Source organism: Vulpes lagopus, chromosome 1 (assembly GCF_018345385.1).
Source record: "Vulpes lagopus strain Blue_001 chromosome 1, ASM1834538v1, whole genome shotgun sequence".
Classification (NCBI taxonomy): Eukaryota; Metazoa; Chordata; class Mammalia; order Carnivora; family Canidae; genus Vulpes; species Vulpes lagopus.
The window spans coordinates 67754766-67771994 of record NC_054824.1 but is presented as its reverse complement, the minus strand read 5'-3'; the positions used below and the strand labels follow the sequence as shown (position 1 = coordinate 67771994).

Sequence of the window (17229 nt, the reverse complement as noted above, 5' to 3'; positions counted from 1 at the left end):
TTTCGCTATCATAATTTCCTCCAGGTTTGTCCATTTTGTAGCATGTAACATACCACATTTTCTTTATCAATGAACAATTTGAATTGCTTCTTCCTCCTGGCTATTGTGAATAATGATGCAATGAACATGGGTATGCAAATACCCTTGTTTCAATTCTTTGGGATATAGAGTAAGGACATATATCCAGAATGTATGTTTAACTTTTTAAGAAACTGTCAAATTATTTATCGAAGTAGTCGTATCATTTTACATTCTCACCACCAGTGCAGAAAAGTACCAGTTTCTCTGTATTATCACCAACACTTGAAATGGTCAGTCTTGTTAATTTTAGCTATGTGAATAGTTGTGTGGTGGTATCTTACTGTGATTTTAATTTGTATTTCCTTAATTTCTAATGATGCTGAGCATCTTTTCATGTGCTAATTTGCCATCTATATTATATATCTTCTTTATTGAAGTGTTTAACTCTTTTGGTCATTTCCCGCCTAGACTTACAATAAGCTTTATTTTTAAAAATACTTTTAGATTTCCAGGAAAAAATATGAAAATAGCATGGAGAGCTTCCATATACTTTACATTCCCTATTATTATGTCTTACATTTGTTATATGTTATAGTATGGTATATATAAAATTTGGTACATAGTATAGCATAGTGTTTACAATTGATATGCTAATATTGGTTATTATTAACTGAAGTCCATATGTTCAGATTTCCTTACTTTTCAACCTAATGTCCTTTTTCTGATCCAGGATCCCATTCAGGATACCACATCACATTTTACCATGATGTCTCTTTAGGTTCCTCTTATCTGTGACAGTTTCCCAGACTCCTTGTTTTTAAATGAACTTGGTAGAATGGAGTACTGGAATGGTCCTTAGTTGGGGTTTGAGGTTGCCTGATATTTTTCTCAGGATTAGGCTGGAGTTCTCAGTTCTGGGAAGGGAGATCACAAAGGCAAAGTACCATTCTCATCACATTATGTCCAGGGTGCATGCTATCTACATGGCTTATTATTCATGAAGTTGGGCTTGGTCATTTGTCTGCAGTGGTATTTATTGGGTTTCTCCCTGTGAAGTTGCTCTTTCTCCCCCTTTCTCTTTGAAAAGAAGTAACTATGCACCACCTACTTAAGGGATGGGGAGTTAAGCTTCACTTCCTTAAGGACAGGGTAATCTACAAAAATTATTTGGAATTCTTCTGGTTGGGAGATTTGTCTCTTCTCCCCTATTTGTATACTTCTTCAATTCCTTGTTTGTTTCAGTATGGACTCCTGGATACTCATTTTATACGTTGGGCTATTATTCAGGTTTCCTTTATTTATTTTGCTACTCAGATTGGTTCAGCTTTGGCCATTGGAAGCTCTTTCAGTGGGCTCTTTTGCCTGTCTTAAAAATTGAATTGTTTGTTTTCGTATTTAAGAACTTTTATGTAGTTCAGATAAATGCTCTTTATCAGAAATATGATTTGTAAATATTTTCTCTCAGTCTGTAATTTCTCTTTTCAAGTCGTTAAGTCTTCTGAAAAGGTATTTTTTTTTTGAAAAGGTATTTTTAATTTCGATAAGGCCCATATTATTAATTTGCTTCTTTTATGGATTATGCTTTTGGTGTTTAATTTGCTTCTTTTATGGATTATGTTTTTGGCATCTTATCTAAGAAATCTTTGCCTTACTCAAGATCACAAAAAGGTTTTCTCCTATGTTTCTTTCTAGAAGCTTTCTAGTTTTTTGGTTTTCCATTTGTGTCTATATTCCATTTTGAGTTAATTTCTGACTATGGTTCAATATCTAAAACAAAGTTCTTTTTTTTTGCATATGGATATCCAGTTGCTCCAGCACTATTTGTTGAAAAGGCTATGCTTTTGGGTGGCTCAGGGTTTAGCGTCTGCTTTGGGCTCAGGGCATGATCCCAGGGTCCTGGGATCAAGTCCTACATCAGGCTCCCCAAAGGAAGCTTGCTTCTCCCTCTACCTATGTCTCTCTCTCTCTCTCTGTTTCTCATGAATAAATAAATACATAAAATCTTTTAAAAAAGACTATGCTTTCTCTGTTGAGTAGTCAGTTGTCTCTATATGTCATGGGTCTATTTCTAGGCTTTCTGTTCTGTGCCATTCATTTATTTCTCTGTCTTTATGTCAGTATCATACTGTTTTGATCACTGCAGCTTTATCATAAGTCTTGATACCAGGTAGTCTTGGTTTTCCATCTTTGTTTCTTTTTTTTTTTTCTTTCAAAGTTGTTTAGGTTATTCCAGATTCTTTCTAATCCCATATGAATTTTAGAATTAGCTTGTGGATTTCTACACAATGTAGTCGTGCTGTATTTGTCTTGGCAACCTATTCTCTCCTCCTCTGCTATCACCACCCTAACACTTCCCTGCTCCCTGACCTTGCCTCCAAACAACTTTACAGAAGAAAGCAAAAGCCAACAGAGAGTTCTCTCAACTTTGTGCTACCAAATATACAAACTCACCTTGCTTTGTTTCCCTCCTTCCTAGAACATTAAAGGAAGCAACCATCTTCTTGCCTAAAGCCCACTTCCTACCTGTACTCAGACCCTTCCCCAACTCAACTCTTGAATTATCCATTATTCCATCTCTCTTTTACATATCCAACCTCCACCTCTCAACTGGATCCTTATCAACAACTTGTTGGTCTACCCCAATCTTGCCTATTTTAGAAACTTGGCCTAGGTTCCTCTCTCTCTCTCTCTCTCTTTGCTCAGTCCTGGCTCCCTCCTCTTCTCACTCTGCTTTTCCTCCCTCAGCAATCTCCTCCATGGACACCATCACAGCTTCAGTGACCATCCATAGATGGGACTCCCAAATGTACATCTCTAACCCTCATGTCTTCTCTGAGATCCAAATTCATGTATCCAATCATCCACTTGTTATCTCTCCTTGGACATTTCTAAGGCCCCCTAAAATCCACATATCCCCAAACTATAACCTGTGCCCTCCTCACTGCTTCCCTGACCCATTCCCTTCATGGTCACCCTGCCAGCACCAGCATGCATCTGGTTGAGCAAGCCAGCTACTTCCTCCCTTTCCCCCAATCAATCCATTGCCAGTTCTCATTTATTTTACCTCCTAAACAGAATCTTCTATTTCTTTTTCTCTCCTTCCAAGCACAAGTCCTAAACACCTCTCCACAGCAGCCTTACAGGTTTCCTGGGGCCTCTCTGCCCTTTTCAGTGAGTTTCCACACAGCAGCCATAGTAATCTTCTTAAAGCCAGAGGCAGTGCAGCATTCCCCCCTGCCTATAAGTCTTTCAAGGTTTCCATGAAAACCAAAGACCCTCAATGGTGTCTATAAGCATGGTCTGGCCCCTGTAGCCTCCTCAGCCCCATCTCCCACCAAAGTACCCCTCTCCAACCAGACTGACCTTCAGCCCCTCCTCATGCTCCCTCAAACCTGTGGCATTTGTGTGTGCCGTTCCCACTGTCTGAAATGCTCCTCATCCCACCCTGACCACCCTCTGGAACCTCACTTGCCCTTCAGATCTCAGTTCAAATGTTGCTCCCTCAGGGAAGCCCCCCGCCCCCATGAAATCCTCCCTGCTATCACGGTCCTTTCTTGCCTAGGACTTATCTTGGTTAAAATGAGATTATTTGCATAGTCAGTGCCTGCCCCCATGCCAGACGTAAGCTCCAAGAGGCCAAGAACCATCACATCTGTTTTTGTCCACTTCACTCCTCAGCGCCTGCTATAATGCGTGGCACATACAGATGCACAATAACTATCCGTTGAATAAGTGAATCAATACACAATATAAATTTGAGCACATTCTGCTTCTGAAAATAATTTGGGAAATCATTTTTGCAAATGCCAGACTGATGTCAAGGGTTAGTAAAGCCACCAGTGACCCCAGGCTGTTGTTTTCCTAGATGCTGCTTACATCAATTCTCCCTCCAAGAGAGTGATGTTCCCCCGTGTAGAAGTGTACTGCAATATAGAACTTGCCCTTGGCAACGAGTGCCACGAACGCAGTCAGTCAAGCCTCCAAACACAGCAGCAAGAATCCATACAACTTCACACACAGAGGGCTCCTGAAGAGGAAGGAAAGGGCAGCCACGGTTCACTTCCGTCCTCACCTGTGCAGACACCCGAAGCCACATGTGAGTGGCCTGTAGAGTCACCTGTTTCACCACCTGTCCCTTCACCTGAGCAGTCACCTGCAACTCCACTGGCTTCATCACCATCACATTCTGCAGCTGACCTGCCCCCTGCTTTGCTCCCAGCTGTACCCTTACCACTCAGCTCAACACTTGTGCTGTCACGTGTATCACCACAGCAGCAGGTACAAACTACTGGATCGCCACCAAGATCCCCACCTTCCCAGTCATCTCTGTCACCCAGGCCATCCTTGGGGCCTTCATCTGTAGGGGCATCTCAAACACTGCCCCAACGTTCTTCTTCAGCATCACCTGCACAGCCACCTGTGGAGGAACTAGGCCCAGAACAGTCCCAAGGTACAGACCCTTCTGGCTTCTCACAGCTTCCTTACGTCTGGAGCCTCTCAAGAAGTGTGCAACAACATGGTAGCTGATAACCATTGCTTCGGAGGGGTGCACTGGTAAAGTTAGCAGTCTGCTTTAGCGGCTCTACCTATTTTGAGGATAGGCCACCACAAGGGAACAGTGTTCTTGACATTTGTTCATGTCTTTAGTCCAGTGATTTTCAAAGGTTGGTCTCTGACCAACAGCGAACTCATCACCTGGGAATTTGTTAGAAACGAAAATTCTCAAGCCCTACTGTAGACCTACTAACTCAGGGGGTGGGACCCAGCTATCTGTCTTTTTTATAAGCCCTCCAGGGGATTCTTTTGAGAACCATGTTTGGGAACCACTGTAATGGAAGGTTTTTATTTTGTGATAACCACCGTGCCAGGGCAGTGCTACTCAAAGAGTGCTCTGTGGACCAATGCTGGTCCCTAAACTATTTGTTACTAATTTACAATGAAATGAGCACAGAAGTTAAAAGTAAGCATTTAGAAATGTTTATAGCCATGACATCCAAGAGCTTGGTCATTTTCTTACCAGTTCATTGTATTGTATTTCACAAATGTACTAGTCCATTATGGATTACAAAAAAAAAAAAAAAAAAGATTTTTAAAAAGCTGGTTCTTCATAACTGGTATCTTCCACAGATAGTTTGAGAAGCATTATTCTAGAGGCTTCATAGCCACACAATTCTTAGCTCCTCACTCTCAGGAAATCTCCCTTCCAGCAAAGGGGATGACAGAGATACCAACCTCAAAAATACAAGCAAGAGTTATTAAGTACAACATTACTAAAAAGAGTATTGGAAGTATTCATAGAGATTAAGATTACTTCTCTCTGGGGAATTAAGGAAAGCTTCTTGCAGCTGCCAGGTGAGTTGAAATGAGCAAGATTTTGACCATCATGGTTTGTAAGACAGGATGAGGCAAAGTAGAATGAGAAGTTTAGGCTTTGTTTATCCTAGAGGCTCAGGTACAGAGAGGGAACGTGCAAGGTACGTTCAGGATGAAGAGGATACCTGTTTAGCTACTGTGGATGGTCTGGGTGGGGGCAACAGGAGAGGAGCCCAAATGATGGACTGAAGCCAGGTCATAGGGTCTTCATGATCCATCCACCAAATTCCCATAGTTATTAGGGTAAACATCAGCACCAATTAGCACGATGGTTTCCTTCTTGGCAGATCTGCCCCAGGCAGGGGCACATTTTCTCTAGAATAGATTTGACTCTTTTAATCACGGTGGGACAAAAATATCAGGACATTAAAAGTAAGGAAATTGGCCCAAGTGTTTCACATGCTTTCTTATTTGCTATTAAGTGAAATGCATTTCTCTTATGTTATTCACACCTGTGCCTAAAGATAGTCCTCTTCAGGTAGCCTGAGCAATCCTGGGCCCTGAGCTGGCATTCCCTGCTCAGATTGGGGATAGAGGGAACAGATTGTCCAGTGGTTCTCAACTAGGAGTGATTTTGTCTCCCAGAAGACATTTGGCATCAAAGACATTTTTGGTTTTCACCTAGTGGGTAACATCTAGTTGATTGTAGATCAACGCTGCTGAACACTGTACAATGCACAGCCTCACAACAAAGAGCCATCTGGATCCTACATTCAGTAGCTCTGAGATGGAGGAACCTTGTTACAGTCTTCAACTGAGCCTTAGTAAGGACAGCCTAGGTCATCTGTGGGAGCTGAGCAGAAGGGAGCCTCTTCAGAGGCTAGTGTCATCTGTCATTTAGTGATGGCCATGTTGTTGTTGGGGGTGGAAGGGGTTGCAAAAAAGTTTCAGGAAAACCCATAAGCAAGGGAGCTTCAAATGGATTTGGGAGTGCCAGAGATATCCAATGTGACCCCCAAATGAAAGAACTTCAAGTAGAACTAAAATATGTTTTATATTATTTTTATCTACACATATTACAAAATTACATACCAACCTTTATATATTATATACCCCCATATTTACATAAAATATGAAAAGCACTTACTTAAGAACAACAGTCATGGGTGCAGCACCTGGGTGGCTCCATTGGTTAAGCATTCTACTCTGGATCTCAGCTCAGGTCTTGATCTCAGGGTCATGAGTTCAAGCTCCACATTGAGCTCTATGCTGGATGTGGAGCCTACTTGAAAAAAAAAAAAAGAACAATGGTCATGAAACTAGTAATGTTTTCTATTCTGTTAAAAAGGAAAAAAGCATTATATTCAGATACAGCAGCCTGAAAACTCACACTAAAGGGCTGTTTTTTGTGAGGGAATTGTTGATAACATTGCATTAATTGATAAATTACATCGATTATTGATAACATTACATCAAAGATCAGCATCTGTCCTGCCACAGATGCCACTGCCCTGGGTCTCAGTCAAATCCAACAACGTGGTTCTGGTCCTAAACATGAGACTTTGAGATTAAGAGAGCTGTTTATTGTTTCTGGACACTCTCACTTACTTCCTATTTTTATTTCGAAAATGACTAAGTCCTCCTCCCTGACCTTACCTCACTCGTGTCTCTTATTTTTTACTGCAGCTCCCCTTGCCTCTTCAAATCCAGAAGGTACCACACCTTTGGTTAATGTGAAGGAAGCCACCAGCAAGCCTCATGCAATGTAAATTTCTCCTTAATCGGGACTCATTCTTTCCTTTGGCTGAGGGTGGGGGAAGTGGCGGGGAGGGTAGCTAAGTGAAAATTTCCTTTTCTTTAGTTGCGCTAGAAACACTGGGATCCTTTTCCAGTTTGTGTGATTACATTCCACGCCTTTACACTTCTCTCTTCTTCAGTGGGGGCAACGAATGGGAAATGAGTTATTCATGCTCACAATGTCGTTCTCTTCATCTCCTTGCTGTGCCCCCTGGGGAATGTGCCTTCTCTGAGTGTAGTAGGAGAACGTGCACCCCCTCATGTCTTATTCTCTGGTAGTGTCTCAGTTCAAGGGAGCTAGCAGGCATGCTACATACTAGCCTGAGGTAGGCTATTTCCTGCATGGTATGAATTGTGAGACTCTATCAAAGGCCTCCTTTAATCCAAATGATTTTATATCAACACAGTAAGAGGGCTGATATTGCTATGTTGTAAATTGTCCCCAGAAAATCTTTTTTATAACACACATCAATTGTCTGGATTGTGTAACATGTTCTCCATTACTTACCTTCACAGTCATTCTGAGAGGCCTGAGGATTAGTATATTTTTTAAGATTTATTTTTATTTATACGAGAGAGAGCACACATACGTGCATTTGCAAGCACAAGGATGGGGAAAGGAGAGGGGTGTGTAGGGGCAGAGAGAGAGGGAGAGGGAGACCTATGCAGACTCCGCAATGAGTACGGAGCCCCATGTAGGGCTCTATCTCATGACCCTGAGATCACAACCTGAGCCGAAACCAAGAGTCAGAGGGCCAACCAACTATGCCACCCAGTGCCCCAGGATTGGTATTTTTAAGTTCCTTGGGGACCACATTACCCAGGCTCCCTTGCTGGCTTCTTCCTAGTTGGGTTAGCCAGTGGAAGGCACCAGCAGGAGATTAGAAGATGGGCTAAAGAGTATCTCTCCCCTTTCCCAATCTCATCCCTCCCGCCTTGGGCAGTTCTGGCAATGACTATTCCATGGCCATGGCTGCAGCTATTGGGAGAGCAGGTCCTTTTGATGTTCCAACTCCATATCATCAAATATATTAAAACATACCTGCTTCTCACATTAAGTATCACTTTAATTATAAAACTTTTTGAGGAACAGCTGGGTGGCTCAGTTGGTTAAGCATCTGCCTTCAGCTCAGGTCATGATCCCAGGGCCCTGGGATTGAGCCCCGCATCAGGCTCCCTGCTCAGCCAGGAACCTGCTGTGCTTGCTTGCTCTCTCTCTCTAATAAATAAATAAACTCTCTCTCAAAAAAAAAAAAAAAAAAAAAGACTTTTTGTAAGAGTTTGCATAAATTTAAGAATTTTGTGCTCGGGCATATACTATGCGTTTTGTTCACATGGTTTAAACTTTATTGCATTGACATTGAACTTATAAAAGTTTAATTGAGTTTCAGTTGACTAGTTGGTATGATGTTACTTAGATAAATAGTCATTGGTTATAAAACGAATATTTGCTGTGGAACTCTGGTGTTCAGCCAGGGTTAAAAGCCATAACATTGGCTTGTCTGTCTACCTTCTGAGCTGGAACAGGGCCCTGATAGTGAAGGACACAGGACAGGTCATTAACAAACTATTTACTTCATCTATTGCCTAGGGGAAACCCTACTGAAGACTCCAGTTGGATGAGCAAGGTGTTCAAGAAGAACAAACAAAAGACAAGTAGCACCAGAAAAGGCTTCCCAAGACATCCACGATCCAAAAAAACAGGCGGCAAAGTGCAGTGAGCATGACTAATGTTTTTCAAAATCTGTGGGGAGGAAAAGCTCCGGGAAGAGTCTGCAGGAAGATCACAAGGGGCAGAGGAAGAATCAGTAGGAGCAGGTGTTAGGAGCTGGACTTTGGAGTCAGACCCACCCAATATAAACTCCCTGCTCTGCCATAATCTTGCTCAGTGATCATGCTTAGGACATATGGTCTTTCTAAGCCTCTATTTCCTGATCTGTAAAATAGGGATAATATTGTGAGGGTTTAATGAGGCCAACATGTAAATTTCTTGCAGAATGCAAGATGTGTAATCAGCACTCAATAACTTAGTAGGTATTAGAGTTATATGCAGAGGTTAACTACCTGCTTCTCAGTTTCTGAATAGAACTCTATTTACAAACCAAACTAAACAGATGTGTGACTGTGTGACCCTCAGCATATAGAGATCCTAACTGTTGCCAAGCTACAACTAAAAGCCCTAACCAATGTAAGCCTGCTTCTTACAGCTTTTTTATTATATTATATTGTCATTGATCCATCAATTAACTTTGAGCACCTAATGAGTGCCAACCACTCTTCTGGGCTCTAGAGATAGTAAAGATTAATTGAATTCAATCTCTGACTTTTAAAAAAACATTTTATTTATTTATTTGAGAAAGACAGAGAGAGATTACAGAGGGAGAGGGAGAAACAAAGATTCCCTGCTGAGCAGAGCCTGACACAGGACTCTGATTCCAGCACCCCGGGATCGTGCCCTGAAGCCAAAGGCAGACATTTAACCAACTGAACTACCCAGGCACCCCTCGATCCTTAACTTTTAAAAGGTTACCCCAAAATTGAACTTAAGACCAAAGACAATAACCAAGTTTTAATTTTTTACTGAAATATAACATTGTTTTTTAAAGGGACATGCATATATACATACACACTTACAAGTGAAAAATGCCAGCTTCAAACAAACCAAGCCAGGGATCATCTACAACTATTTTATTGGATTGTCAAAATATTCTCTGAATGGAACAGACCCACACTGCTATCTACTTTGCTTCAAGCTTCCATTGGTCAGAAAAATCCCCAGATTATTCTAAGCGACAACATTCTGTAATGTTCCTGTCCCAGGTGGGGATCCCAGGTGAGCAGAGAGCTGTATCAGGGAGGTGAGGGTCAGAAGCTTGCCCTAGCATCTCAAGTTCACTTTGAGGTCTGGGCAAGTAGGTACTTGGTGGGTGGTGGGAAGGAGATTCTCAGGAATCCACTGCAGGAAGTGGGGCAGATGTGTGTGTTACTTTCTGGATTAAAGGACAGGCAGGGAAGGTGCAGGACCCAGTGGGCAGTTGGCAGTCTCCTTGAGGGTCATGAAATTAGTGAATCCTGGAATTAGTTTCACTCTGTTCCTTGGTATCCAGCCCCAAGTCTTCTTTGACTTTTGAGCGTCTGTATCTCTGTTGCTAGGAGCTCAAGGTCAATTTTGGCCAAGAGACCATGGGCAGGTCTGCTGTGGGGGTGGGGAAGCTTCCTTGGAGCTGGGAATGCCATCTGGAAGCCAGGCTTAGAGCTAAGTCCCTTCATTCCATAGCCAGGCTTCCTCCTATACATCGGAGCAGGGGGAACTATGTAATTCAGTCATAGCTACCCTGGTCATTAAATTTCTAAGAATCAAGGTGCTTTATAAAGAAGAAGGCTATGATAAAAACAAACAAAACAACATTCACAGCTGTGGGAAACACTGTTGTCAGTAGGTCACACATTCTGTCTGCGGCATTCCTTTATAGAACAGATTACGAAACTGCCTGGAAGCAATTTACCAATTGATGGTCTCAAGCAATTCCATGCAAATTCACTGCTCTGAACTTCAAAGACCAGGGTAGGGGTAGGGGGGTAGAAAAGACAAGTTGAAAAAGGTTAGGCATAGAAGAGGAGTGATCCAGAAAGAGAGAAATCTGCTCATTTCCTCCCAGAGTATAATCACAAGAGACAGGGTCACATCCATGGGCTAGTCCTGTGCAACTCCTGGCCCCCAGCTGATATTCCTCCCAATAAAGAGGAGAGAAGCTAGAATAAAAGCTACAGAGTAGATGTTCCATACATTAATATCTCTCTTTCTCTCTCTCTCTGTTTCTTAAAGATTTTATTTATTTATTTATTTGAGAGCAGAGAGAACCAGTGGGAAGGGGGAGTAGAGAGAGAAGGAGAGAATCTCAACTAGGCTCCATGCTCAGCATGGAGCCTGACCCAGAGCTCAATGCAGGGCTCCATCATACGACCCTGAGATATGACCTGAGCCAAAATCAAGAGTCTGATACTTTAGGGGATCCCTGGGTGGCGCAGCAGTTTGGCGCCTGCCTTTGGCCCAGGGCGTGATCCTGGAGACCCGGGATCGAATCCCACGTCAGGCTCCTGGTGCATGGAGCCTGCTTCTCCCTCTGCCTGTGTCTCTGCCTCTCTCTCTCTCTCTCTCTCTCTCTCTGTGACTATCATAAATAAATAAAATTTTAAAGAAATATATCCATATTTAAGAGTCTGACACTTAATCAACCAAGCCTCCCAGGTGCCCCTCCTTCTGTGTTTTTTAAGTCAGATGTTCAAGTTCATACTCTGATGCTGGTTATTTTAGTGAGTAGTTGCTGTTTGATAATGCTACCTAACAAACACCCCTCTCCATCTCAATGGATTACAAAGCAAATGTTTATTTTGCTCTTTCAGAGTTCTGTGACTTGTCTGGGATAGATCTGCTTAGGCTACAGGTTGGAGTCGAGTTTGATCCCTGTCCCTTGCATTCCAGGACCAGCAGATGTGCCAGATATGCTCTGCTTCTGGATCATGGCTAGATACATGTCTCAGCCTGGCTTTCCTCTGCTAGTTTGTCTCTCCTCCAGTCAGATTTCAGCAGTCGTCTGATGCGGGTTGTGTAACTGGCCTCAAAGTGGCAAGACAGATTGAGAAATACAGGGACTGCCTACGGCTACAAATGGAAAAGGAGGAGGTCCCACTTGCTAACTGCCACTCAGATCCTCTGGACTGCTACTGTCTGTCAGACTCCTCGCATTTCTACCATTTCTACAGCTAGAAAGCCCCTCCTTTTAGTTACTATGGAATTTCCCCCTATTCAAATTAGAATGTGATGATAATAGCTAAAACTTAGAGTAGTTCTTATGTTCCAGGCATTGTGGTACAGAGAGGGTAAGCAACATGCCCAAAGTCACACAGTAGGTAATGACAGAGCCAGGATCCGAATCCAAGTTGTCTGTCACCAGCATCTTGGTGTCAAGCACTAAGTGATATAGCCTTCCAGGGTAGGAGCACCAGAGTGCATCGGAAGTCACAGGGTCTAGTCCTAGATTGTCTGTTTGGCAGGGAGGGTGCACTTGGAGGTGCACAGACATGGCAGGGATATGGGTGCCATGCTAACAAAGTTGGACCTCACCTGTGGTGCTGGGGAGACATTACAGGGTTTAAACAGAATGACATGGTCAGATTTGAAAACCATCCAAGAATGTACCGTGTACAGTGCACACGCCAACATTTCTCTGAGGTGGACTCTGCAGGAGGCTTCCTACAATATCCTTTAGAGGGCCAATGACTGGCCAGGGCCACACAGCAAGTGGAAGAGGCCTTGAAACTCAGGGCTTCCCATTGCCCCCTTGTCTCATTTGTCCTCACACCTGCTTTCTTGGCTTTTCACATCCAGGTCTGCTTCCTGTCCCCTCGACTTCACTCTGCTCTCCACTTCCGAGACAGTTTGGGTCACCTACAGGCCTCATCCCAGCCAGATCCAGGAACACAGCTGTCCTGAGGTATGGAACTGTCCAGCATCACCCTGGAGGCCACACACGACCTGCTCTGTCCCCAAATGCTGCGGTGACCTCTGAGCACTGTTGACCCAGTTTCCTTTCTGACCCCACCTGCCTCTTCCTGGTCACAGTCAAGGCCAACCCTAGCGCATATAGTTACTCATGTACTAAGAAAACAGTACCCTTTCTGAGAGAACTTGATTGCGAGCTGTTGGATGATCTTGATAATACACTGATTTTGTTAAAACAGTTGACTGCCACCTGCTAGAAATCTGTATGAATGACATATAAAGCTACAAAACGGTACACATAACATACAAAACTGTACAAATAACATGTGGCATAAATAGGTCCATGATATGTGGCCCCGTTGCATTGGCAGTTTCTCCTTGTACAGTATACAGTCTGTACAACTGCACTCAGCACTCTGGAGGCCACTCCACTTCTTTTCCCTTCTCGAAAAGCCAAGTATTAACCAGACTTTTGTAAATCTAATAATGTTTCAAACACTCTTTTATCTACTCCTGCTCTGCAAATGGAATTCTCCATTTGCAAACAAAAACAAAAACAAAAACACAACAAACACACACACACACCCCACAAAAAAACCCTCTTGTATAACAAAGTGGGATTTGCTAACTGACTTTTTGGTATAAATTGAGATTTCCAATTTACACACATCAAGTTGGCTATAATGGGGCCTGGCTACTTGCTTGGGGCTGCCCGAGGCATAGGAAGCTATGAGGGATGTTCTCAGTGAAAATAAGGGGAGGAAAGTCCTAGATGAGGGACTTAGAAATGATGTATCTCTGTCCTTTTTCTAGGAAGCTGTGAACCAAGAGAGAACTTGAACTGGAATGAAAGAGAACCTGTTGACCGCAAGGTAGAACCTTCTCCCCAAGGCTCTCAAACACATTCTCTTCACCTAGGCCTTTTGGGGATCAGATGTCACCCACGACCAAGCCTGTTAGTGCAGAGGGTCCTGCTTCTCCTGGTCAAGCACCTCCTTGTCTGAACAATCTCTCAGCTTCTCTGCGGTCCTCCAGCCCTTCCACTACTCTGCTCTGGACAGAGAGATGGACACCAACATGGATAGGCTCTGAAGAGCCCACAGCACATCCTGCTCCCATCTGGCTGGGCTCTGGGCCTTCCTCCCAGCCCAGCCTGAGTTTGCTTCTTCGAGATGGACCACATCACTTCTGGCCCACCCGGGATCTAGTCTACAGGGCCAAGCTCTTGGGGGTTGAGCAAGACTGAGCATGGATGCACTTTCCTCTTTCCTGTGGTGTCAAGAGACTGAGCTCTTTGGTTTTGTCTTGTTTTTAATTCTCAAGTGTACCAAAGGCTTGATTTGGAACCACTGGACTCAGCTGCTCAGTGGAATCACTTGTGGAGCGAATCCGGCCTGAGGTCTTTAAGAGGGCTTGTGCAGCGTGGCCATGTTGAGCAGACCGCCCTGGGCTTCCCTGAGCCCTGGTGTGGCTGTGGAGGAAATGGGAGGCCAAATGCCCCTCCCCTTCCCATCCCCAGGAGGGCGGCACGAGGGCAGACTCTGCTGTTCACACCTCAGTGAAGACATCCCATGACAAAGATACTCTCAGCCTCAGTTTTTCCAGCCTGTCCCCCCAAAAATTAGCCCCACTTCTTGCTGGAGCATGGGTAGCTTCCAGCCCCCAGCCAGGCCCCATAAGGAAACCCAGGCTGCCCACAGGCCTCAGATGTATTTGCTTAGCAAATTCTGGAATGCAAAACCCAGATGACTGAGTGGAAAACAGCTTTGAACTTGGTTGGAACCCCTGGAGGAAGCATGCAAATGTTAGCCATGGAGGGTGGAGGGCTGTGGCAAGGCGGCCTGGTGGAGCCTAGTCTAATGGGGCCATGTCCTGGAGCAGGAGTCCACACAGGCAGCCTTAAGAAAGTTCTTCCAGGAAGAACCTAACTGATATGGGAAACAAAGGCAAAAGAAAAAATTAAATGTCCTTTGCTGCCTACAGCCCATTGACAAGGCCTTGAAACAGGCAGAGTGACTTTCCTCTGGGAGCTCAGCTGCCTCCACGTTGACACTCTCCTAAGGGCAATGTTATTCCAACCCCCCAGGATTTCCTATAAACCTACTTTTACATATAAAACTCCCTTTGGAAACTTCCTCTATCTCTAACCCCCCCCTCATGATACATGTTAGCAACCATCCTCCAGGCACATGGTCCACTGATCTACATCTGAAGGGGCTCTTGATGGAGTTTTTACTAAACGATAATAAATGACCTTTTCCTAACAATAGCCAGTGCCCTCTTGCTCCCTCAGGATCCAAAACCTCGTTTCCAAAACGCTTGGAGGCTTGCACCGTCCCTAACCCCCTCCCCACTTGAAAGTATATAGACAGTCACAGCTCACAGCCCCAGGGCTGTTCTTTCTGCCCACAGATCCTGTCCCCCTGCTTTTAATTAAACCACCCTTTTGCACCAAAAATGCCTTAAGAATTCTTTTGCGGCTATCAGCTTTGCACTCCAACATTTCCTACATCACTAACTGTACCTTTGAGAGGCTCAAAAGGGTCAAATCTCAGGTGTTCTTGCACCTTCTGCCTACCTGATACTGATACCCTGATGCTGTGGCTCAGACGGGTCAAGGGGAGCACCTGGGGACCGTGTAGCGGGGAGGAGAGAGGCCCCTGCAGTGGCCCACCTGGCTGTGTCTCCTGCTCTTGTGGTTTTCAGGTGGCTGCGTGCAGGGGGGCCGGGAGACACGTGAACGGGGGGAGGGAGGGTTTCATTCCCACGCAACTCTATTCCCTGGTGTGCAAGGGGGACTTGAACATAACAATAAATTGTTCCAACCGAAAGCCTGTATTTATTTAATTTTTTTTGTTATTTTTTTAAAAAATTTTTATTTATTTATGATAGTCACAGAGAGAGAGAGAGAGAGAGGCAGAGACACAGGCGGAGGGAGAAGCAGGCTCCATGCACCGGGAGCCTGATGTGGGATCCGATCCCAGGGTCTCCAGGATCAGCGCCCTGGGCCAAAGGCAGGCACCAAACTGCTGCGCCACCCAGGGATCCCCCGAAAGCCTGTATTTAGAGCCCAAATGCCCTTATGTTAGCGTTATGTTACTATCAGAGGTTATCGATAAAGCCCCCTGGATACTTTCCTTAATTTTGCTTATTTCCCTTTTCCCCTTTACAAGGTAATTAGGAGAATTGTTCTTGCATTAGCCCCAGGCTTGCCAGATAAAATACAGGGCAACTTGTTCGATTTGAATTTCAGAGGAATCATTACTCAGTAAGAGTATGGCCCCAGCATGGCTATTATTTGTTGTCTATCTGAAATTCACAGTTAACTAGGCCACCCATATTTTTATTTGCTAAATTTAGCAACTCTAATTAGCTCCTTTCTCCTTATAATGCTTTTTTTTTTTTTTTTAAAGCCAATACTAGTAGATTGTTTTTTGATGTGCCAGTCACTGTACTCTGAAATTGGATGTCTCAGGCTGCGGAGGTCAAGGGCAGACCGCTCTGGTCTTCCAAACAAGCATATCTGAATGACCTCTCCAGCCCAACCCTCCCTGATAACTCAGCTAACACCCCGGAACTCAACCAGGTCTTGGCTGACCCCATTATCTCTGACTCACTCACTTAGCCTCCTGACTTCTCAGGGTCAGAAATGAGGTTAATTATGTCCTGATGCTACTTACCCACCTTTTCAAAGCCTTTCAGAGCAGCAGGGTCTCCTATGCATCTCAGCGCTCTTGAAAGCCTCAGCGGGGTGAGTTAAGGGAACCCCGCCCTCACACAGTAGTGTCCCTGCCACCCTATATTCTTACTGGCACTAAAGTCCCATAATGAGTAAGGCCTGTGAACAACCTGAGGGCAGAGGTTGTGCCTTTTGCATTTGTGTATTCCACAGAGCTAGGTCAGATCTGGCACGTAGTAAATGCTCAATAAATATTGGTTGAGTAAATGAACTACTGAATGAGACAGTACCCGGAGGCACTAAAACAGGGGTTCTGGGACCTGGATCCTGTCCTGGTTCTGTCTGTAGGGGGCCGCGTGACCTTGAACAAGGCGTCTGCCCATTCTGAGCCCCTGCTTCCTCGTCTATGAAGTGATGTGCTGCCCTCTTCTGCCCTCCTCAGATCATTACAGGGAGCCTTCAAGGTTGGGGAGTGGAAAGGTGGTTGGGAAAGAATCTGTACACCAGAGGGCCGCCTTCCCCAGGGAGCCACTGGAAGAATTCATGCATTCCTTGAGAAAGGGGAGAGGAGGTCTTCGATGCCTTTCAGCAGAGACCATATTCTCTGGACCAAAACCCAGACACTGTATCCTGTCCATTTTTACCCTGGTTCTGAGTGACAGTTTGGGCACCAAAATTAGGGACTTACTAAAACAGATGATGTAGAATCAAGACTGGCCCAGATATTCTTGGACTGTCATCTTGGCAGGCACAGAGTTGTAGAATGTCAGGTCCAGAGGCAAGTCTCATGTCCCTGAGGTCCTCAGCCTGTGGGGAGTTATACTAAAACCCAGGTCTCCTGATGCTCAGGGCACTCCACCACTGTCTTACCAAGTTGGAGCCCAAGGATGGGACCCCTGGGTAGCTGCTGGAGAGG

At 44.5% G+C, this 17229-nt stretch overlaps 1 protein-coding gene across 3 annotated transcripts in view; it reads left to right on the top strand.

Annotated features, from left to right (window-relative positions):
- Positions 1-15418, top strand: part of PNPLA1 (patatin like phospholipase domain containing 1) — a 46593-nt gene extending 31175 nt beyond the window's left edge. Inside the window, exons 6-10 of one of the 3 annotated variants that reach the window (XM_041763496.1) lie at positions 3887-4117; positions 7021-7099; positions 8723-8848; positions 12521-12626; positions 13448-15418. In XM_041763496.1, the coding sequence (XP_041619430.1) occupies positions 3887-4117; positions 7021-7099; positions 8723-8848; positions 12521-12626; positions 13448-13474 (569 nt within the window). In that variant the 3' untranslated portion in view covers positions 13475-15418. Of the gene's footprint in view, positions 1-3886; positions 4472-7020; positions 7100-8722; positions 8853-12520; positions 12627-13447 lie in introns of those variants that run through there. The other 2 variants (XM_041763504.1, XM_041763513.1) reach the window with 2 other exon arrangements.
- Positions 15419-17229: the final 1811 nt, after the last annotated feature.